The sequence below is a fragment of the Citrus clementina genome, unplaced genomic scaffold, assembly GCF_000493195.1.
Source record: "Citrus clementina cultivar Clemenules unplaced genomic scaffold, Citrus_clementina_v1.0 scaffold_2, whole genome shotgun sequence".
Lineage (NCBI taxonomy): Eukaryota > Viridiplantae > Streptophyta > Magnoliopsida > Sapindales > Rutaceae > Citrus > Citrus x clementina.
The window spans coordinates 23,678,299-23,697,489 of record NW_006262688.1 but is presented as its reverse complement, the minus strand read 5'-3'; the positions used below and the strand labels follow the sequence as shown (position 1 = coordinate 23,697,489).

The following is a 19,191-nucleotide window of genomic DNA, read 5'->3' as shown; positions in this document are numbered from 1 at the left end:
GGAGAGTGTTTGGGACAACTGCGCTATAGCAGCGCAGCGAGTTTCCACCCTATATTTTAGAAAATATTCCCTAAGAATATGGTACGGAGAGCAGCTGCGCGGTGGTACCGCAGCTGGTCCAAACGCACTAACAGTCTCACTGCATTCATCATAGCTTAAAGACTAACAGAATGAAATTCTTAAAACAGAAGGGGCAAAAACATTATAGAAAATATATATAAAAAAGTGTTTCCATTAGTGCTTATGTTCTTCACAAATATCGATCAATAAGTACGACCCATCATCCTTATTGTTTTTTTGCTCGGATAAAAAAGACAAACTAATTAATTAATACTAAACTATTTTCCAATATTAGCTTGAAAGACCAACCCTTGGTTATACAGCCATATTTTGTTAATTGGCATCGATCATCACGATCATATAACACCATTTTGGAACAAAATATATGTTATGACACACTACATATATATAATTTTATTATTAAGCAAAACAACTGATATATATTATTATTACTGATTCACCAAGCCAAGTAGCCAACAACATACTTGAGCTTCTATTTATAACATACAAGCAAACAGTACATAATACACAAATTTCAAGAACCCACCACTTGGCACCAACAACCCAATTCCTCATAGCACGTACCGAAATTTCACCATTAAGCTCAGACCATGCTTTTTCTTTGAATCAATTCACTGATCATGGATGTCATGATGATCAGCTATGTGGAGTTGCAATTAATGGTAGATCCAAAAGTGGGGTCGTTTGCAGATACCAAGACTCAAACAAAATCCCTTATTGTTACCGAATACTAAAATATTTGAAACCACTGAACTAAATTAACTTGGACGTGCAAATTGGCCATCATTAGTTCTTACAATATTATTACTCAGTCTTCTCAGCTGGGGCTTCATCAGTGTCAGCTTTCTTCTCAGCTTCAGCTGGCTTCTCAACTGCAGGTTTCTCTTCATCTTTCACTTCCTCCTTTGCAGCTTCAACTTCTGCCTCTGGCTTCTTCTCTTCTTCCTTGGCCTCTTTCTCAGCAGCTGGCTCTGGTGTCTCCGTTGGAGTAGTTTCCACTTCTTCAGTTTTCTCTGCGGTAGTCTTCTCCGCTGCTGCTGGCTGATCTTCGGCTACCACCTCCTTTGTCTCAACTTCAGCTGGGGCTTCAGCTTCTGGAGTAACCACCGCTGCTTCTTCAGTTACAGCAACAGCTTCTGCTTCCTTTGCTGCTGGTGGCTCTTCAGCAACGGGTTCTGGTGCCACAGGTGCTGCAGAAGCTGAAGCAACTACCTCCTCTGTTTTAGTTTCTTCAGTCTTGACTGGTTCATCAGCTGTTTTAGTTTCTTCAGCCTTGACTGGCTCCTCAGCTGTTTTAGTTTCTTCAGCCTTGACTGGCTCCTCAGCTTTGATCTCCTCGGAAAGAGCAGTCTTTGCTGACACAACCTGCATACGAACAATCAAATTAATTAATTCGCCTATTATTACCATAACGCCAATATGCATGCATAAGAACTTGATTACTAGAAGTTGAGTTTCACCTCAACTGTGGCCATATTGCAATTTCAACAGCTAGAAAACTACAAAGAAAACAAGTATATAAATATAAGAAAGCAAAGAAATTGACAATGCGCTTGAGTGTTTGAGATGATCAGAGTGTGAGTGATGAGGCTGCTTTATATAGTAGTGACTAGTGAAAAGGAGCCTCAAGTTGATGAGAGAAAAGGAGGAGGGGGGTGGCTGAGTGGGGTCCTTGATTGAAGAATCTTGGGATTTGACACCTCACCACACTGACTTCCAAGGGCATGAGCGAGCATGTTTGGTAATTATGCGAGAAGAAAGTTTCTGAGATGGGGTTTTGCTATTTTTAATACATAATAGTTTGTACCCTTTCGAGTTTGATTGGGGAATGCCAATTGCCAAACAATGGTCGCAAATTTTCCGCTGAGCTATCATCTTCCTTTGTAGTGTGTGCTCTGTACAGTCGGCTGTTTAGGCGTCCTTGACAATCATTCACCTCACGTTCTTGATCGAATATCTATTACTTTTAACTGTGGCAAACCCTCAATAATTTAATCTCACTGTGAATGATATTTCTGACAGTCACATGAAGCCACGGACCAGCAGTGCTGTATGCAATATATATATTAAACTAATTTGGAATGTTCTTTTTTCAAGAATTTACATTGATTAATATACTGGTAACTATTCTCTAAAAATAACAGTTGCACAATTGAAAATGTGGATTTAAACTAGGTAATATCGTAATGAAGCCATGGCAATTTCATATTGAAAAGCAGACGTTTTAAATAATTTCCAAAACTTATCAACCCATCAATTTATAATTTGATTTATCACATTTTGGTTACACTCTTATTTCGGAAGCGGGACCAAAAGAAAAATAGGCTATCCACATCAGCCAACCAAATCAGCAAACGGGCCTCAACCGTAAAGAGCATGGGGCGGCGTCAGCCGGTGGGTCCCCACGGGACCAATAGGATTAATTTACGTGGAAGAAACGAATAAAATTCTGACGTGGCAAGCATGCTCCATGACTTCTTCGCCCCCTGTTCCAGCGAATCAGGTATGAAAGAATGTGGACCCAGTGGGTACACCAAGGGAACAGATGTTGACCATGCTGACTCAGGACCCACTCTGTTTCATCATCATCGACATCGACGGCTGAGCTGTAAGATCATCTTGATCAAGTGTCTTTCTACCTTTCCAATCCATTTTGTAGGGGACATTCGAACGTTGATGTTACTGTGTAGGCAAATGCAATGAATCATTAGGCATGTTAATTATTTAAGGGTATATGCACGTACACAAAATTGATGAAATAAATAATTGTAAATATATATTAGTCATTTTCTAGTGCAGGCAACATGCGTCTTTATTATTTTTTTTATGTAGATATATTTTTAAATCGTAGGATTTAAGAGAGTTAGGTGTTGTTTGTTTTTTAGTCTGAAGTTTGAATTTAATTTTTTTTATACATTTATTTATTTTAAGTTGTTTGTTTTTTTAATTTATCACTTATTATCAGATAATTTTATCTGAATAGAAAAAATATACTTTTATCTGAAGTCTGAAGTCTAAATGGAAAATTTTAATTTCAAATCTCAAAAATACCCTTAACAATTATATATTTCCCATATTATCTATAAGCCTAATATTTTTGTATTATTCTTGATTTTTTTAATTACTTTAAATTTTTATTCACACGATAACATTAACTAAACTGAAATATTGAACAAATCAAATTATGTCAATTGTGATTAATCAAAAATAAAATCAACAATGTTGACTTTATAATAACATTTGATGTTATAATTACATCTTTTATTACAAAATTAAATTAAGATCAACAATGATAGTATTTTTTATTTAATACTACTAAACTAATCAACATATGGAAATTATAAATTGTGAAAAACAAATATATGCACCAATAAAAGGATATTTATGTCAAACTACTAGTTTTTAAATCTTTCTCTTCAGACGTAAAAAAAGAGAAAACAAACATATCATTCAGGTATTTTCATTCATACCTATTCAGACTTCAGTAAAATTCAGACCTATTCAAATTTCAGATAAAAAAACAAATGCAATCTTAATTTTTAACTCTCTAAAACCGTATGATTTTATAGTTTATTCAAAAATTAATTTCTTTTAAACAACATGATTTAATAATGTGTTCGCATTAAAAAAAATACGAACATTCATACCTAATAATTATTATATATACATACACACACGCGGAGTTTAAATTAATAGGTTTGTGCATATATCTTTTTAGGCCAAGAAAGAGAGAGAGAGAGAGAGAGAGAGAAACATGACTTCACACACAAGACTTGTTTTCCAACATACAATTCCAACTATCATTATAATTTAAACCTGTCTAATTTATCTTAAATATTTTTATTATGTCCAATTCAACAAATATGAAATAATAAATTGGCTTGTTTGGTTTTTTTGCAGTAAAAACAAGAAATGTTAGACCTTCGTGTGCGCACTTTGTTATCAAAATTTTATAGACATTGTTGTTGTTGTTGTTATTATTGAAAAATTCTTCAATATTAGCGTTGAATCTTTCCTTAAAAAAAAAAATCAGATTTTTTTAGCTTGAAGTTACCATAAATTAGACAGAAAAATATATTAGTATTCATTGCCAACAAATATGCAACCCGTCACGTTACTGCGCTTTTGAACAATCATGAATCCCTAGGGCTGTAAAGCACAACTCTAAACTGAAGACTTCGTACGGTAGCAAACACTCGATAATGCCTCGAGGTTTGTGGTATTTGCGGCGTCTAAGATATCGGATGACGTCCGACGTGTCGTTCTACTCAAATTCAAATTCTCAATTCATCTTTGATTTTTGGGACACGAGGCAGAGGTAAAATAAAAAGGCCACGAACCTGGCTTCTATGTTTAGGCAGATCCCGAAAAGGCCAAAAGACAATAGGGCGGGCGGTGGAGGGGCCTACAATTGTAGGACCCATAATTAATTTTTACCATTAAAGCAGTGTCACGTGGGCAAGTAGATCACCGACCACGTAATTGAGTTTTGGATTTGATTGGCTAATTGGATGTAAAAAGGAGGAAGGGGGCTCACTTGACGCATCATGATTGCTGTTTTGACAGAGTGGAGGGATTATACGATTCGTGGTAACGTCAATGGCTTATCGTCTGATCTCTCTTGGCACTTTCCATATTTTTTCAATGATTTGAATGATTATTGATGATATTTGGGTAGCTTGGAGAGCTCCTCGTGTGGATTTAAATTTCAAGCGACTCTTATGAGCAAACAGGCATCTTGTAACATAACCACCCTTATTTGTTTTGAGCTTCATGGGATTTTGTGGCTATGGAAAGCTGGGTTTAGCCCAAATTATTACAAGCCCGATAAAGAAACGAGGTCGTGCATACGTGCTCATTTACTCATGGAGTGTTATTATTCGGCCCCGCATTTCATCTCATGTGACCCCGTCTAATATTAAAAATTATCCTAAAGGACAGAAAGAAATTGTGCTCTATTTCTTTTTCAATCAAACTCAATAACCCAGCAGCTCTTCTCTTCTATATTTTTACTTGCATGTCATAGCAGTCAAATGTTTTTTAATTTTTTGAAGCAAAATATTCCATTCATTCTATAGTGATTTGATGAGTAGTATAACACAATGTTAGCTTTTTTATTTTTTATTTCTTTTTCATTCTAAAATATTGAATTTTAGAAATTTATGTGTCTAAAAGATTCTCTAATAGACACTTACAAAATAGATGATCATTTTTTTTTTCAAAAAATGAAATAATGGATGATAGACTTGCATCTAAGTGTGTTGATACAATTATTTAAAAAACAAAAATGATAGTTATGACAGAACATAAGAAAATTTGGAAGTAGATGATGAATCAAAAAAAAAAAAAAAAGGGTCTGGTGAGATAAGAGGATAATTTTGAAAATTAATGGGGTATAAAAGAAAGTAGGGTCTTTTAAGGTAATATGTGGTGTTGAATATTATTGCTCTTACTCATACCTCGCTTGTTACAGACAACAGAGTATGTTTTGAAGCAAAATATCTAGGGAAATTTACAAAATTAGCCCAAAAATTTTAGGGTCTTTTAGAATTAGCCAATTAAACTTTTTCTACCCTATGTAGCCAATTTCAACATTTTTGGACAACAAATACCATTGTCACTCCACAAAAAAAAAAAAAAAAAAAAGAACATTCTCGTCACTCCTAAATCCAGTAGCACGATCGTGACTTTTCCAACAACAATCAACGACAGTTGATGGGCGTTTGACAGAAGCTTTTTCTCTGACATTATGTGGTTGTATTTCCGACACTTAGACGACAGCTGGATGGGAGGTTGATGCAAGCTTCATCTCCAAAAGCAAGTTTTTTTTTCGTTTCATTAAGATTATACTGTATTTGAATGTAATTAAGTGTATATTTCATGATAGATGAGTATTAGGTTAATTTTTTATGAATTTTGAAAAATATTTAATGAGATTATAGTTTGAGAAAAATGGCATATGAGGTGTTTGTTGAGATGCCTATTAAACTTTGTTATCTCATTTTTGATAGATTATGTCGTGGGCGAATCCGTGCTTGGCAAAGCATAGCAACATGCTTACTTTGATTTTGAGCAACAAGTGCTTGTCGCCTGGGAGACAGGTGTCTGTCAGTCAAAATTACATTAATATGTTTGTTGTGATTTTGTGCAATAGGCACCTATGGCTTGGGAGATAGTGCATGTTGCTCAAAATCATAGCAATACGCTTGCTTTGATTTTGAGTGGTGGGCGTTATCGCCCTGAAAACAAGTGCTTGTCACTTAAAATTACATTAACATACTTGTTGTGATTTCATGAGAAGGGTGCAGGTCGCCTGTGCTCTAGGCTTCCGTCACACTAAATCAAAGCAACACTCATTGCACTAAAATCACTTGCTCTGCTTTGTTGAACACGAATTCATAGCAAGCCACAATAAACCCACAACACAATCTATCACAAATAAGATAATGAAGTCTAATAGGCACTTCAACAAACATCTCATATGCCATTTTTCTCAAATCATAATCTCGTTTAATTCTTTTCAAAATTCATAGTAAATTAACCATAATACTCATCTATCATAAAGTATACACTCAATTACATTCAAATGATGGTCTAATCTTAGTGAAACAAAAAAAAAAACTTGATTTAGGAGATGAAGCTGCTGTCAATCGCCCATCCAACTGCCGTCTAAGTGTTGGAAATACAGACAGGTGATGTCGGAGATGAAACTGCCGTCAAACGCCCATCCAACTATCATCAATTATTGCCAGAAAAGTTAAGACTGTGCTGGTGGATTTGAGAGAGAAGAAATGTTAAGTTTTTTAGGTTTTGGAATGACAAGGGTATTGTTGTCCAAAAATGTTGAAATTGGCTATATAAGGTAGAAAAAGTTAAATTGACTAATTCTAAAAGACCCTAAATTTTTTTGGCTATTTTTGTAAATTTTTCAAATATCTAGCCCATTTTATCATGGATTCTAATGCTTGAATTTATTATGAGTGATGATATAGTCACAAACTCTTGTACAAACTTATTTTATACAAACTGATTTGATATTAACTCGTTAGTTGAATAAAATACAAAATAATAAAAATAAATCATGTGAACCAACTTAACCATGTCATATCAATTTGTACAAAAAAAAGTTTGTATAAGAATTTATAGTTATATTATTTCTCATTTATTATTATGAGTTGAAGTACTGATAAAATCTATTCAAACTCTTGCTATATATTTATACTTTTACCTGTAACTGATATTACTTAAAAAGACAATTATAATTAATAAAAACTCACTTATAATGAAAACTCTTTACACCTTTGTATGTCTTCAAAACTTAAATCAAAGTCTATTTAACGCACGGAAGAAATTAATAGGACTTGAGAGATTTTCAAATCACAGAAATAGGGAAAACCGAACATCCACATACTAATAAAATCTAAATACTAAGACTTTTAGTTTATGCTGGGTTGAAATTTTTTTTTATAAAAATGGCTTGGCTACAAAGAGAATGAGCAGTAACAATTTCATCACCATGACGTAATTATTGGGGTTTTAACGATAGATATGAAATTTTTTAAAAAATAAATAAGTGGGGTGTTATAAACATTGTATAATATGTTTTAATACTTTATTAGGATTAGTTGAGAGAAGGGTTTTTACGAGCTGTTTAGTGGAATGCTAATATTTTCACTAATTAACACTTAAAAGTGTACATGTAATAAGAATAATTTTATTAGTTTTTTATTTAAAGTGTTAATTAATGTGCTCATTATTCTTAAATTATCTCAAGACTCTCCAAATATATTTTTATGTTAAATTAAATTGTAATTTTGTGATATGTTAATTTTATTTTAATTTTATATTGTAGATATATTTTAAGAATAAAGAGGAGTTGGAACTAGATCCAAGAACAAAGAAGAATTACTAAAACCTTTTGAAATGCATTATTGAAGAGATATAATTAATAAAAATATATTTCAAAAAAAAAAGAATAAAAAGGAGCAACCATGTTTTGGTTGCTCGTGATGGTCAAGTGGTTACACCTTTCAATTAATATATATATTTAATATAATATAAAATAATAATTAAAAGAAGGAACGATGCATCCAAAGGTAAGGAGATGCAAGCGAGGAGGTAGAGAGGAGCCAGAAAGGAGGGTACGGATTGAAGCTGAAAATTTTATTTATTTATTTATTTATTTTCTTGTTTTCTGGTGTAATCAATTCCCTTGTAATATATTTCAAAAGTTTGTCAAATAAAAAAAATGTTTTGTTTTCTTTTAATATGAGTGACTAATTTTACTAAGCTAAGGTGAAGGGTAAAGCTTAAGATTTCAAAGTATTAAATTAATTTCTCTCTCAAGTGAGTTTTAAGTTTATTTTATTATTTTCAGATTATTTTTATGTCATGTTAATTTATAAATTTCCTTGGATTTGTATGGTATTTTGACATAATGTCGATACATTAATATAGACTTGATTTTATATTTATCGAAACACATAGTTAGTTAAAATTAAATGACATAATAATTAACTGATAAAAGTGAGGAAAAATATAAAAATGAGAGAATATTTAAACTATAATTTCAATATTGAGAGTAGATCTCGTAACCCTAGTGTATTTTTAAATTGATTTCTAATAATTTTTTTCCCATATTTAATTTTCTTTGTTTAACAAATTGATTATTAGATTTTAAATTCCCTCTGGTTCAACTCCAAACTCACCGAGTTATATTATAATTGGACACTCTTATATTTGGGAGTAATAACACCTTTGAGTCATGTCATTCGCTCTATTATTATCCCAATAAACTCTAACTCTCCTTTTTAATGCTTCTACAGTTTCTCATTTAGCGATCCTAATTCTAGATTAGAGTAGAAGATTGATCGTTTTATTGAATGACATTGAAATTTAACAAGTTCGGTTGAATTTTATGATGGCAAAACAAATGAAAGATAAAAAAGAGAGTGAGAGTGCACATATATAAACCACACAATGTGGTGATAGTGTGAACACAAAGGCGACAAAATTCCTTAATTTTTTTTAAAAAAAAACATAACACAAAGTGATAATTAAATTCAATTTTTATTTATGTGAAGGAGGTTGAACTCCATATCTTTACCAACTAAACTAAGCGATATTATTAATACACACAATATAATTCCTAATTTTCAACCCACCAAATCTTCCGCATAAAAGAACCCTCCACGGTCCAAAATTAGCATATAATCCAATGCACAATAATGCACAATAAACTTCAAAAATAATAAGAAGAAGAAGAAGAAGCAAATAAACTAAAGCCCCTATGTTACATTAAATGTACCATACACAACTCACAAGAACCACACAAATTATGGAACCCACATAATTATGTGGTTCTTATTAGTTGTGTATGGTACATTCAATGTAACATAGCAAAATCCATAAACTAATGAAAGGACCAATTTGCAAATGTCAAACCGATCGCCGTCTACGTGTAAACATTAAGCGAAAACTTTTACGAGGAGTGCGTCAACAACACTGCAACGTGCACAAACAGACAGAACTAACTACCTTCCTAAATTCCTATTCCTCCCCCCACAATCTCAGCTTGGTTGTCGCCAAAAATTCCATTGGTGACCTTCGCGTTTTCTTCTCCATTCCATTCGCTTCTCTTATATTGCGCGTCACCACACACTCATTTTCTCACTTTTAGCCTATTAGAGATTCTCCCGGCATAACTGACTAACCAATTAACTAACCAACCCGGCCCCTACTCTATGATCTATTCAACACTTCAACGACCCACCACAAAAAAGCTACCAACGAAAATTCAAATTCAAAACACCCTGTTCCTTTTTTTTTTTAATTTTCTTTTTCTTTTTCTTTTTCCTGTCTTTTTGCTCTCTTTTGTTTGGACAAAAGAACAATTCTTGCCTTTTTTTGACACTCAGTGCTCAATTCGTTTCATAGATATAAAAATTTTTTTTTTCTTTCTTTTTTGTTCATTCATTAACATAAAGGATAAAGGGGCACTAAATTGGTAACATTTTTCGTTTGCTGGGTCTGTTTTGTTTTTTGTGTTTTCATTTTCTTTTTTCAATAAAGAAATTTTGGTGAGTTTTGGGGGGGCGTTCAAAGAGTTGATGAATTGTTGATGTCTTTGGCTGTTGGAGCTGTGTCAAGTTCCAATAACATGGTTGATGAGAAGAGGGAGGAAGGTGAGAATAGTAATGTTGCCGTGGGAGCAGCAGAACCAGCAAATCTTCAAGAAGAACAGAGGACCAGCAGATATGTGACTGTGAGTGAAACTGACGAAGAGGATGACGACGACAGGGAGCAGGACATCCAGTTGGGTCCTCAGTACACTCTCAAAGAGCAGATTGAAAAGGATAAGGTTTGTTTTACTTAACATTTTACATCTTTTTGCTACGTACAAATTTTGTTGATGAGCTTCATGAGTTCGTATATAGGATGATGAGAGCTTGAGGAAGTGGAAGGAGCAGCTCCTCGGAAGCGTTGATTTTGACAACATTGGAGGTATTAATGTTCTTTTGGTTATGTTTTGTATCCTTTTTTGTTAGAATTTGTTTTTGTTTTTTAATTTCTTTTGATATATATATATATATATTTTCATTTTCATGTTGACTGTCTATAACACTAATGGTATCTATCCAGGGGTGCTAAAAGATGTGAAAGTTCAAGGCTTTCTTTATACTAGATAATATTAATCTCTTTGGTTTGTTTGCTGACAATAAATCTTAATCCTTTGAGCAATTGAGGACTGTCCTAACCTTTGTTCAATAAGTTCATTGCTTCATTTTAGGTCACATTAGAAGACATGTCATTAGATGGGGGGATATGTGCATCTCTTGCGTTTTTTCTGTTCTGTAATCAATCTCATTTGTATGAATTATATCCATTGAACTTAACTTGTTCTATTGCTTTCTCTCTAAGAAACTAAAGCTTAACCAACCTCACTGCTATCAGCCCATTTAATGTGCTTTTGGTTTTCCCTTGACTTGATGCAGAAACTCTTGAACCTGAAGTGAGGATCCTTAGCCTCTCAATTGTTGCGCCCGGGAGAAATGACATTGTCCTTGCTGTTCCAGAGGATGGAAAACCCGCAGGAAATTGGTTTACATTGAAAGAAGGTAGTAAATACAGCTTGAAATTCACATTCGAAGTCAGCAATAACATCGTATCTGGCCTTAAGTACACCAACACCGTTTGGAAAGCCGGTATCAAGGGTAAGCAAACCACCTATGCTCGAACTCATGCTAACATTTTGAATGTCATTCACTCGTATGTTTTGCTCACTACAAGTTTTATTTCAGTGGACAGCGCAAAACAGATGCTTGGAACCTTTAGTCCTCAGCCAGAGCCTTACATACATGAGATGCCCGAGGAGACAACCCCTTCGGGCATGTTTGCTAGAGGATCGTATTCTGCAAGAACAAAGGTTAGATCAAACGGTCAAGTTCTTGTTTTCTGCAAGTACTATTCTTTATGGATCATTTGATATTTTTCTTTATGTAACAAGTTGTTAGAATAGTCACATGCAGTTTCCTAGAAAGTTTCACTTTAGGATTCATATGTAGATTAACTGAAGTTGCTTAATTGATACATGATTCGGAAATTTCACTTTTGAAAGTATCTACCGTGATCTATTCTTGCTTTAAAGCTGCTTAATCAAATTGAATTAGCTTTCCCAGAAGACGTGAATGAGGCGCAATTTATGAGATTGTGACTCCTGGCATCACACGAGAGACGAGTTCTATCATCTCTTATCTGTTATCTTGTATGTTACATGTGAAGTGCGACCCACCAATTCATTCGTTGCACATATTGTTGTTTGGCCATGACTTGGGGACCATTTTGCTGTTTGCCTTGTATGTTTTATTGCCTGATGAAGACTCAAGTTTGCTAGTTTTCTGATTTTTGTCTTTGTTCTGTAATGTACAACTAACTTGTTTAGTTTCCAAGCAAACTGCTGACATAGCATGCCCAATGCAAACTAGTGTGCAATACTTACTGTAAATTTTTTTTTTTTGGGTCCCAATTTTTTGCAGTTTCTTGATGATGATAACAAGTGCTACTTGGAGATCAACTACTCCTTCGACATCAGAAAAGAATGGGCTGCTGTTTGAAGGGAGAGCTTCGCATGGCTTCATCATCCACTAGTTATTTTTTCTTATACCATTATTATTAGCTCAAGATATTTCAATTCAAGCCTATTAAATTAATGCTTTTGCAGCTAAATTAATCACTTCACCCTACTCGCGGCAAATTCCCTTGACAACGGAAATATGCCTTTGATTCCAGGGATGCATGCCTCGCCTCACTGTTGGATGCTTGTTTCTAACTTTCATTTCTTCATTCATTGAGAAGACTGTAAACTATTGCTTTTAATCTAGGATTTATTAAGAAGTTAGAAAGCAGTTCAGTTCATGAGTTTTCTTTTGTTTCAAGTAATTGGACCTGCTTTTTACGATTGTTTTAGCAGCTATGCTAAAAGTTTTCTATTAAATTTCTTTTCTGCAAACATTTTCAATTATGAGCTTAAGTTTCTTCAGAGCTATGTTGAGCACAAGTCGATATTAATAAATACCATGTTGCTAAGGCCTGTTGCTTGCGGGTGTTTTTTTTTTCTTTTTTTCTTTTGTTTTTGTTTTGGTCGTCAAATAATCCCAAATGCAACAAACTTTTAAAATTCTTGGACTATGACCACAAAATTGCTGCCATTAAAACCTTGGATAGCCCAAGAGATGAAAAGAACCCAGTCTTCAACATGAGCTCATACAAGTTTGAGGAGTCAAGAGACTATAATAAGACCCAACAAATTAAATAGGTAATGAAATTATCAGCTTGGAAGGACAAAGGCAGCTGCAAGCCTCGCTTGATAGTAACAGTAATCTCTCATCTTACTCAACCCATTTTATTTCCTGTTGCTTTATATTGATATGTGCAGAGAAACACATCATAGAACCTTCTCTTCAGCCTCTATCTTTATATCATTGTGGCGTTACATTAATAACGCAGCTAAAATGTTTTCTGTAACCTATAACGTGACACTTATATATAATATATATTTATTAGTATAAAATGACTAACGATGCATTGCCCTTGTTACTGGTTTCATGGAGAAATTTCAAAATATTTAGAACAGAAAATAAACAATATGTAAAACTTGGCTTGACCCATGTTAGATTAAATCTTTAATTTACTGTTTTAACCATGATTAGCCCTTTAATAACAACGAAGTGGACGTTGACTAACGTGAAGAGACACTCAAACCCACCCGACACAAGTGATTAATCTGTTTTATTAAGAAAACATCATCCCTAGCAAAATAAATTGACTTCTTGTTGATTAATTTAAACAAGGTTCATATGACAAAATGCCCAATCTTAACCACCAAATCCATCGTATTTGATGATATTGCCATTGCACCTTCCCATGCCTAAATGACAAATCTCACCTCCCCAAATCAATGTTAGTGAAGTTATGTAATTAATAAATGTAATCTTAACTTAATTTGACCGCATACTCCATTGAACTTCACGTGCAGCTTTTATGAAATTTGGCTTTTGGTCACTGCATTTATGTGAAGGGGAAAGCTTCAGTGGCTCCAAGCCTCCAAATATTATTAAAATATTACCAAATTGAGAATAATGTATTCCTAATGCATGATATATATATATATAAATTTTTTTTTTCATCTTTCGAACTAGGTGGCTGGATAGTTTGAAGTAAGTTTGTCTTTTAACACTATCATTAGATTCTTACGTAATAGTTTAAGTTTTAAAATAAATGATACGAATATTTTTAATATAGAATTAAAGTTAAGTTTTGTGTTCAATCTCCACAAATTATATTAAATTTGGTCCACATGTTATGTTTGATTCAATAATTTATTGATTTTAATTTTATTTTGTCTCCTTAAACTAAGTTTTACCTGAGAAACATGTCAAAAGGTATATATATATATATATATATATATATATATATATATATATATATATTGTTAACTGTGTGAGGCACTTTTAAGTCCGTACTACAACTCAGACTAATTCTCGCTCGCACCGAATCGGTCCGTAAGGAGTAAAGTGCTGGCCAAAGTGATGACTCCATACGAAAACGGGACTTGAACCCCTGACGTAAGAGTGCCTAACCACTCACAACAACCAACTTTAATTTGTCAAAAGTTATCTTTAAGTGTATTATTAGACTCTTACTTAATTGTTTAAGCTTAATTTCCATAAAAAGAAATTGTTTGCGAGCGTAGCAAAGGGATTAGAATCGATGAATTTATACTAAAATGATTTTTGTTTGTCACTTTCACATTCTATGTGCACTGAATTAAATGAATGAAGAGTTAGGATTCCCACCAAATCAACATGAAACTTGATTTAGTGTATAAAATCTATTAAATCAAGATATAAAGGTGATTTGATTATTATCAAGCCAAAAAGAGAAAAATAAATTTAAAAGAATTGTTTTAATTATCAAAATTCTTAAATCGCATCTTATAATAATATAATTCATGAATTATCCATAACCATAAACATAACCAAGGGATTTGGTAAAGTTAGTGTCGGGCTGTCGGCGGGAGTAACACACAAGGAAACGATGTCGTTTACCGTGATTGCTAAAGTACGCGATTTTGAGGTGGCGGGTGCACACGTTGGGCGCCGCAGCATTGGAGAACAACAGGTGGCATCGGCTTTTTGTGGGGTACACACAGGTCACAGGCAATGCTTGTTGGCCCAAACATCATGGTCGGCCCCATTTTGGCCCACTTCTACTCAAATTATCGGCCTACGATATTTTCATGATATTTTGTCTTTACCCTTTGTAATATTATGTTCCGAGTGAATTTAATTATTTTCATAATATTTTGTTTTTAACATTTATATTTTGGCTTTAGTGAATTTATTTATTTACTTTTTTATAAAAAAGGAAAGGAGGTAGAGACATAACTAATAATACGAGCGTTACTTGTCATATTAGTGGGAAGATAAATTTTGTATCTCAAATTTTGTAATCATAACTTTATTTTTTTTCACTTTTTTTAATAAATAAATGTCCTTACTTTATAAAATAAAAAATTTCTAAGATCAGTTCGATTTAGTAAGCTGTAAAATTCCATGGGCACACATTAGCACGAGCGCAACGTACACCCTATCGGTATGACAAAATTTATTATGATAAATTGAAGTGGGATTATTCTTATCTTAAAGAATGACATTTCCATGATTAGGTAGTTTTAGCAAGCCGTAAATGTATCACGCGGGCATGTTAGCACTTATCATGGTATGGCCAAATTTATCATGATAAATTGAGTAGAAATTCGACAATGATGTTATGGATTGCCACTGTGCATGGGTTGGTGTCTCAGAGATTTTAAAAAACTAATTTGTTGACGAGTGATTAAGAAAGGCCACCCCACATGGACCACTTTTCTTCAAAGCAATTCCACTAAAGAAACCCTTAAAATGTTTTATGTGTTTGCCCTAAGCAAGTAAATTCCCAAGATTGGAAACTTTTCTTTGTCATCTTCCATGTGACAGATTTAAGACGCTACCACTAAATTTTATGTTAGGACTGTGTAATTTTGTACAGTAATTGTAAACCACCTACTCTTTTCACTGTCTCTTACTTACCTTTTAACCTTCATCTCACAGCTCCCCCACCACCAGCTGGTGCCATCCCCAATCAGGAGTTCAGGACTATGTAGTATTATTATTTTACTAGTAAATGTAAAAAATCAAATCTTTATATAGTGTCAAGACATTTCATTTTTTTTGCAGCTGCACTAACATCACCATTTCTCACTCTCTCTCTCTCCCTGCCTCTGTCTCTGAATTCCACTTAGTCAGGTCAGTGTCTGCTCTCATTGTAATTGTTTTGCTTCACTTTGGGTTCCAATTTATGATTTTGCACTTCATGCAGCTCAGAATTGTTTAGCTTTTCTGGGTTTGTTTTGCTTGGTTGATCTGGGATTCTAGATCTGTTCTTGTGCCCCATTCTTGATGTACATTGTGTGATTTTTCCCTTGGGTTTGATAAGACATGATAAAATTTGTGGCTCGAAATTTGATTTTGATCTGAGTTTTGGAGTAAAGTTTTGATCTTTTGGTGATTTGTTCTGTTTGGAATCGTATATCTGCTTTTGCATGTGCTTCAAATGCTTGCGTGGTCTCCACATGTCAGTTTCACTTTCTTGCAGCGTCTGTTTCAGTGGGATGAGTTGTTCAAGATCTAACTTTCTGTTATATCTTTGTAGACGTTTGGTGAGCTGGGTTTTTCAGAAACTTGTTTGTGGGTTACGGTGTGTGGATTTTGTAAAACAGTAAGATTTTTATTGTCTTTCTAGACATTGGGGCTTTTAGATTTTAGATTTTAGGTGTTAAAATTTGACACACACTTACATTGTGGTTCAATAAGATTTGATCACAGGCTCTTGTGCTGATAGGCTAAGATCTAGCAGTTGATTGATTCTGGTTTTTGCAGGAATTTGGAGAGTTTGGTCAACTTAGAAAGCAACATAAAACTTCATGGAAAAAATGGAAGTTTCCATGGCTTTGATGATTAGTGCACTATTGCTTTTGTTCTCTTCAGCTAATGCTCAGAAAGCTGCTAGCCCTCCCACATTCAGTCCAACTCCGGCCCCAGCACCGGCGCCTGAACATGTGAACCTCACTGATTTACTCTCTGTAGCTGGCCCATTCCACACGTTCCTCAATTACCTTGAGTCCACTAAAGTGCTTGAGACCTTCCAAAACCAAGCCAACAATACTGACGAAGGCATTACCATCTTTGTGCCAAAAGATGATGCCTTCAAGTCTCTCAAGAAACCTTCTTTAGCCAATCTCACACAGGATCAGCTTAAGCAGCTTTGTCTATTCCATGCCTTGCCACATTACTACTCATTTGCTGATTTCAAGAACCTTAGCCAAATGAGCCCTGTTCGCACATATGCTGGTGGAGATTACAAATTGAACTTCACTGATGTTTCGGGGGCTGTCCATATCGATTCAGGATGGTCTAGAACTAAAGTTAGCAGCAGCGTGCATTCAACTGACCCTGTTGCCTTGTACCAAGTTGATAAAGTCCTTCTCCCAGAAGCAATCTTTGGTACCGACATTCCCCCAATGCCTGCACCGGCACCGGCTCCTGATGTCGCACCGCCTGCTGACGCTCCATCTGAAGTAAGTGACGGTGGCTCTGCTTCTCCAAAATCTTCACCAGGAACAAATTCTTCTCACAGGAACATCAACTGGGGTATTTGCAGTCAGCTGGTTTTGGCGGTCTCAGGTTTGATGGTCTTGTTCTTGTAAGAGAAAAGAGGATTTCTATGGAGTCTCTAACTTATGTCACAAGGATATATCTGGATGTGGTTCATTTGCTTTGATTTTTAAACAATTTTTTTATTACATAATGTGATTGAAACTATGTATCAGAATGTGAGTTATTGTGTTACTATTTCTTCATTATTCAAATTAATTGTCATCTGTATGAGCTCTTTTGATTTATACTTGGAACAAACTCTTATGTACGCAACCTTTTTTTTTTTGGTGTTTAATCTTTCCTGCCCTGGCGGGTTTTGATTAGTGGAGCTTTTACAAGCTTTTAATGATAATATTGATTATGCTTCAAAAGACTCAAGATAAATGATCCCTTTAAAAGGGACAATCCAACATATGAAAGTGGGAAAAGCACTTGGCAATTGGCAATGACTCAAAAAGAGTGTTCCATAATCCATTCATCTATTTAACAAACAAAATTAAGTGCAATTTCCCAAGAAACTTGGCAGGAAAAGGACGTGCAAATCATACGAAACAGCTTTAAACACCGAGGCAAGCAAAACTCATGTGGCAAGTTAGTGAACAAGCTAAAACATTTGAGGGAAGTTTAAAATTTGAATGCGGAGAGATGAAGGAAATGCTATGAATGATGCAGAAAGAAAACAAATGCTATGAGATGAAGGAAATGCTATTAAAAGTTTGAAGCATTAGGGCATCATTAGGGAGTCACCTTCCAGTAATCATCAAAACTACTCATAACATGGACCATCTACTGAGCCACTGAGCCACTTAGCCACACCCACATAACAAATGTTTTCAGGAGTTTGGCAATAGTTCACCATCCGAATTTTTAATGATTAGATGAGGCCGCCTGGTAATTGTAATCTTTCGTTAAATCCATTTGTTAAGTAGGAAAATTTGCAAGAAACTGGCAGCCGGCCTATTAGCTCAGTTGGTTAGAGCGTCGTGCTAATAACGCGAAGGTCGCAGGTTCGAGACCTGCATGGGCCAAAATCAATTTTTGTACCCCACAATTGAGCCTGTAAACGGCCTTAATATTTAATTGATCTTGTAAATCCAGTTTTTTGTAATCTCTTCTCTTGCCTCCATTTTTGCTTTGTTTTCATGCTATTCAAGAATCTATTAACCGCCTAAATGGAGCGTGTGTGTAATTATGATTAATAGTTCCTATTTATTTCCTAATTTAAAGAACTCGTCGCAAAATGTCAACCATGTCTACTATAACTTTGTATGAGAAGTATGAAGGTCAATAAAAGAAATGGCTCTTTTCTTAATGAATCACATAAATGAATTTGACAATTGACATACACCGCCCACCGCCGACTCCTGCCGGCTCTCTTTACTACCAAAACCATTAATCAAATTTTTAATCAATCAAATCATATTTTATGCACTAAAGTTGTCTAAATTCATAAAAAAATGTTCTTTAAAAGAAAAAAAAAAAAGGAATTGTAAAGTTCAGCCGTCTTTTTTCTTTCTTTCTTTTTTTTTTTAATTGATATTATCATTAAAAATATGTCCGAGTAGCTTATTATTACTTTAATCTATTTATAATGTTATAAAATTTTCTGTACCTAAAAACTTAAGCCCATAATATAAGTTATGAATTTTGGGATACGAAGATTTATAATGTGATAAAAGAGCATTAAACTTGAGAAAATTCATGAAAAAAACACCTTAACTAATAACAACATGCTCGAATTTGCTAAATCATTTAAATGTTTAATAGACCGTGTGTATTTGGTTAAAATTTTTGATTTCATCCAATTTTTATAACCCTAAAGATTTATTTTTTTGGAAAAATACAAATAAAATGT

At 34.1% G+C, this 19,191-nt stretch overlaps 3 protein-coding genes and 1 non-coding gene across 6 annotated transcripts; 3 read left to right on the top strand and 1 right to left on the bottom strand.

Moving 5' to 3' along the window:
- Window positions 1-480: 480 nt before the first annotated feature.
- LOC18051367 (cytochrome c1) lies at window positions 481-1,658 on the bottom strand. 2 transcript variants are annotated; one of them, XM_024190189.1, is made up of 3 exons: window positions 1,542-1,658; window positions 1,402-1,446; window positions 481-1,365 (listed from the first exon to the last, which is right to left on the bottom strand). In XM_024190189.1, exons 1-3 carry the CDS (start codon window positions 1,554-1,556, stop codon window positions 886-888), a joined length of 540 nt encoding a protein of 179 aa, XP_024045957.1. In that variant the 5' UTR covers window positions 1,557-1,658; the 3' UTR covers window positions 481-885. The 2 variants fall into 2 exon arrangements, with proteins under 2 accessions (XP_024045957.1, XP_006447713.1); XM_006447650.2 differs by having other exon boundaries at window positions 481-1,446; window positions 1,542-1,657.
- A 7,955-nt stretch (window positions 1,659-9,613) lies between these two features.
- Window positions 9,614-12,664, top strand: LOC18051366 (rho GDP-dissociation inhibitor 1). Its single transcript, XM_006447649.2, has 5 exons — window positions 9,614-10,441; window positions 10,518-10,584; window positions 11,076-11,294; window positions 11,382-11,506; window positions 12,117-12,664. The coding sequence occupies exons 1-5, from the start codon at window positions 10,202-10,204 to the stop codon at window positions 12,192-12,194; spliced, it is 729 nt and encodes a 242-aa protein (XP_006447712.1). The 5' UTR covers window positions 9,614-10,201; the 3' UTR covers window positions 12,195-12,664.
- A 3,171-nt stretch (window positions 12,665-15,835) lies between these two features.
- LOC18051365 (fasciclin-like arabinogalactan protein 7) lies at window positions 15,836-17,604 on the top strand. Of its 2 annotated transcripts, XM_006447644.2 has the most exons (3): window positions 15,836-15,926; window positions 16,333-16,398; window positions 16,560-17,604. In XM_006447644.2, exon 3 carries the CDS (start codon window positions 16,604-16,606, stop codon window positions 17,384-17,386), a length of 783 nt encoding a protein of 260 aa, XP_006447707.1. In that variant the 5' UTR covers window positions 15,836-15,926; window positions 16,333-16,398; window positions 16,560-16,603; the 3' UTR covers window positions 17,387-17,604. The 2 variants fall into 2 exon arrangements, with proteins under 2 accessions (XP_006447707.1, XP_006447708.1); XM_006447645.2 differs by lacking the exon at window positions 16,333-16,398 and having other exon boundaries at window positions 15,863-15,926.
- A 686-nt stretch (window positions 17,605-18,290) lies between these two features.
- TRNAI-AAU lies at window positions 18,291-18,364 on the top strand. Its single transcript has one exon. It is a non-coding gene; the product is annotated as a tRNA-Ile (tRNA).
- Window positions 18,365-19,191: the final 827 nt, after the last annotated feature.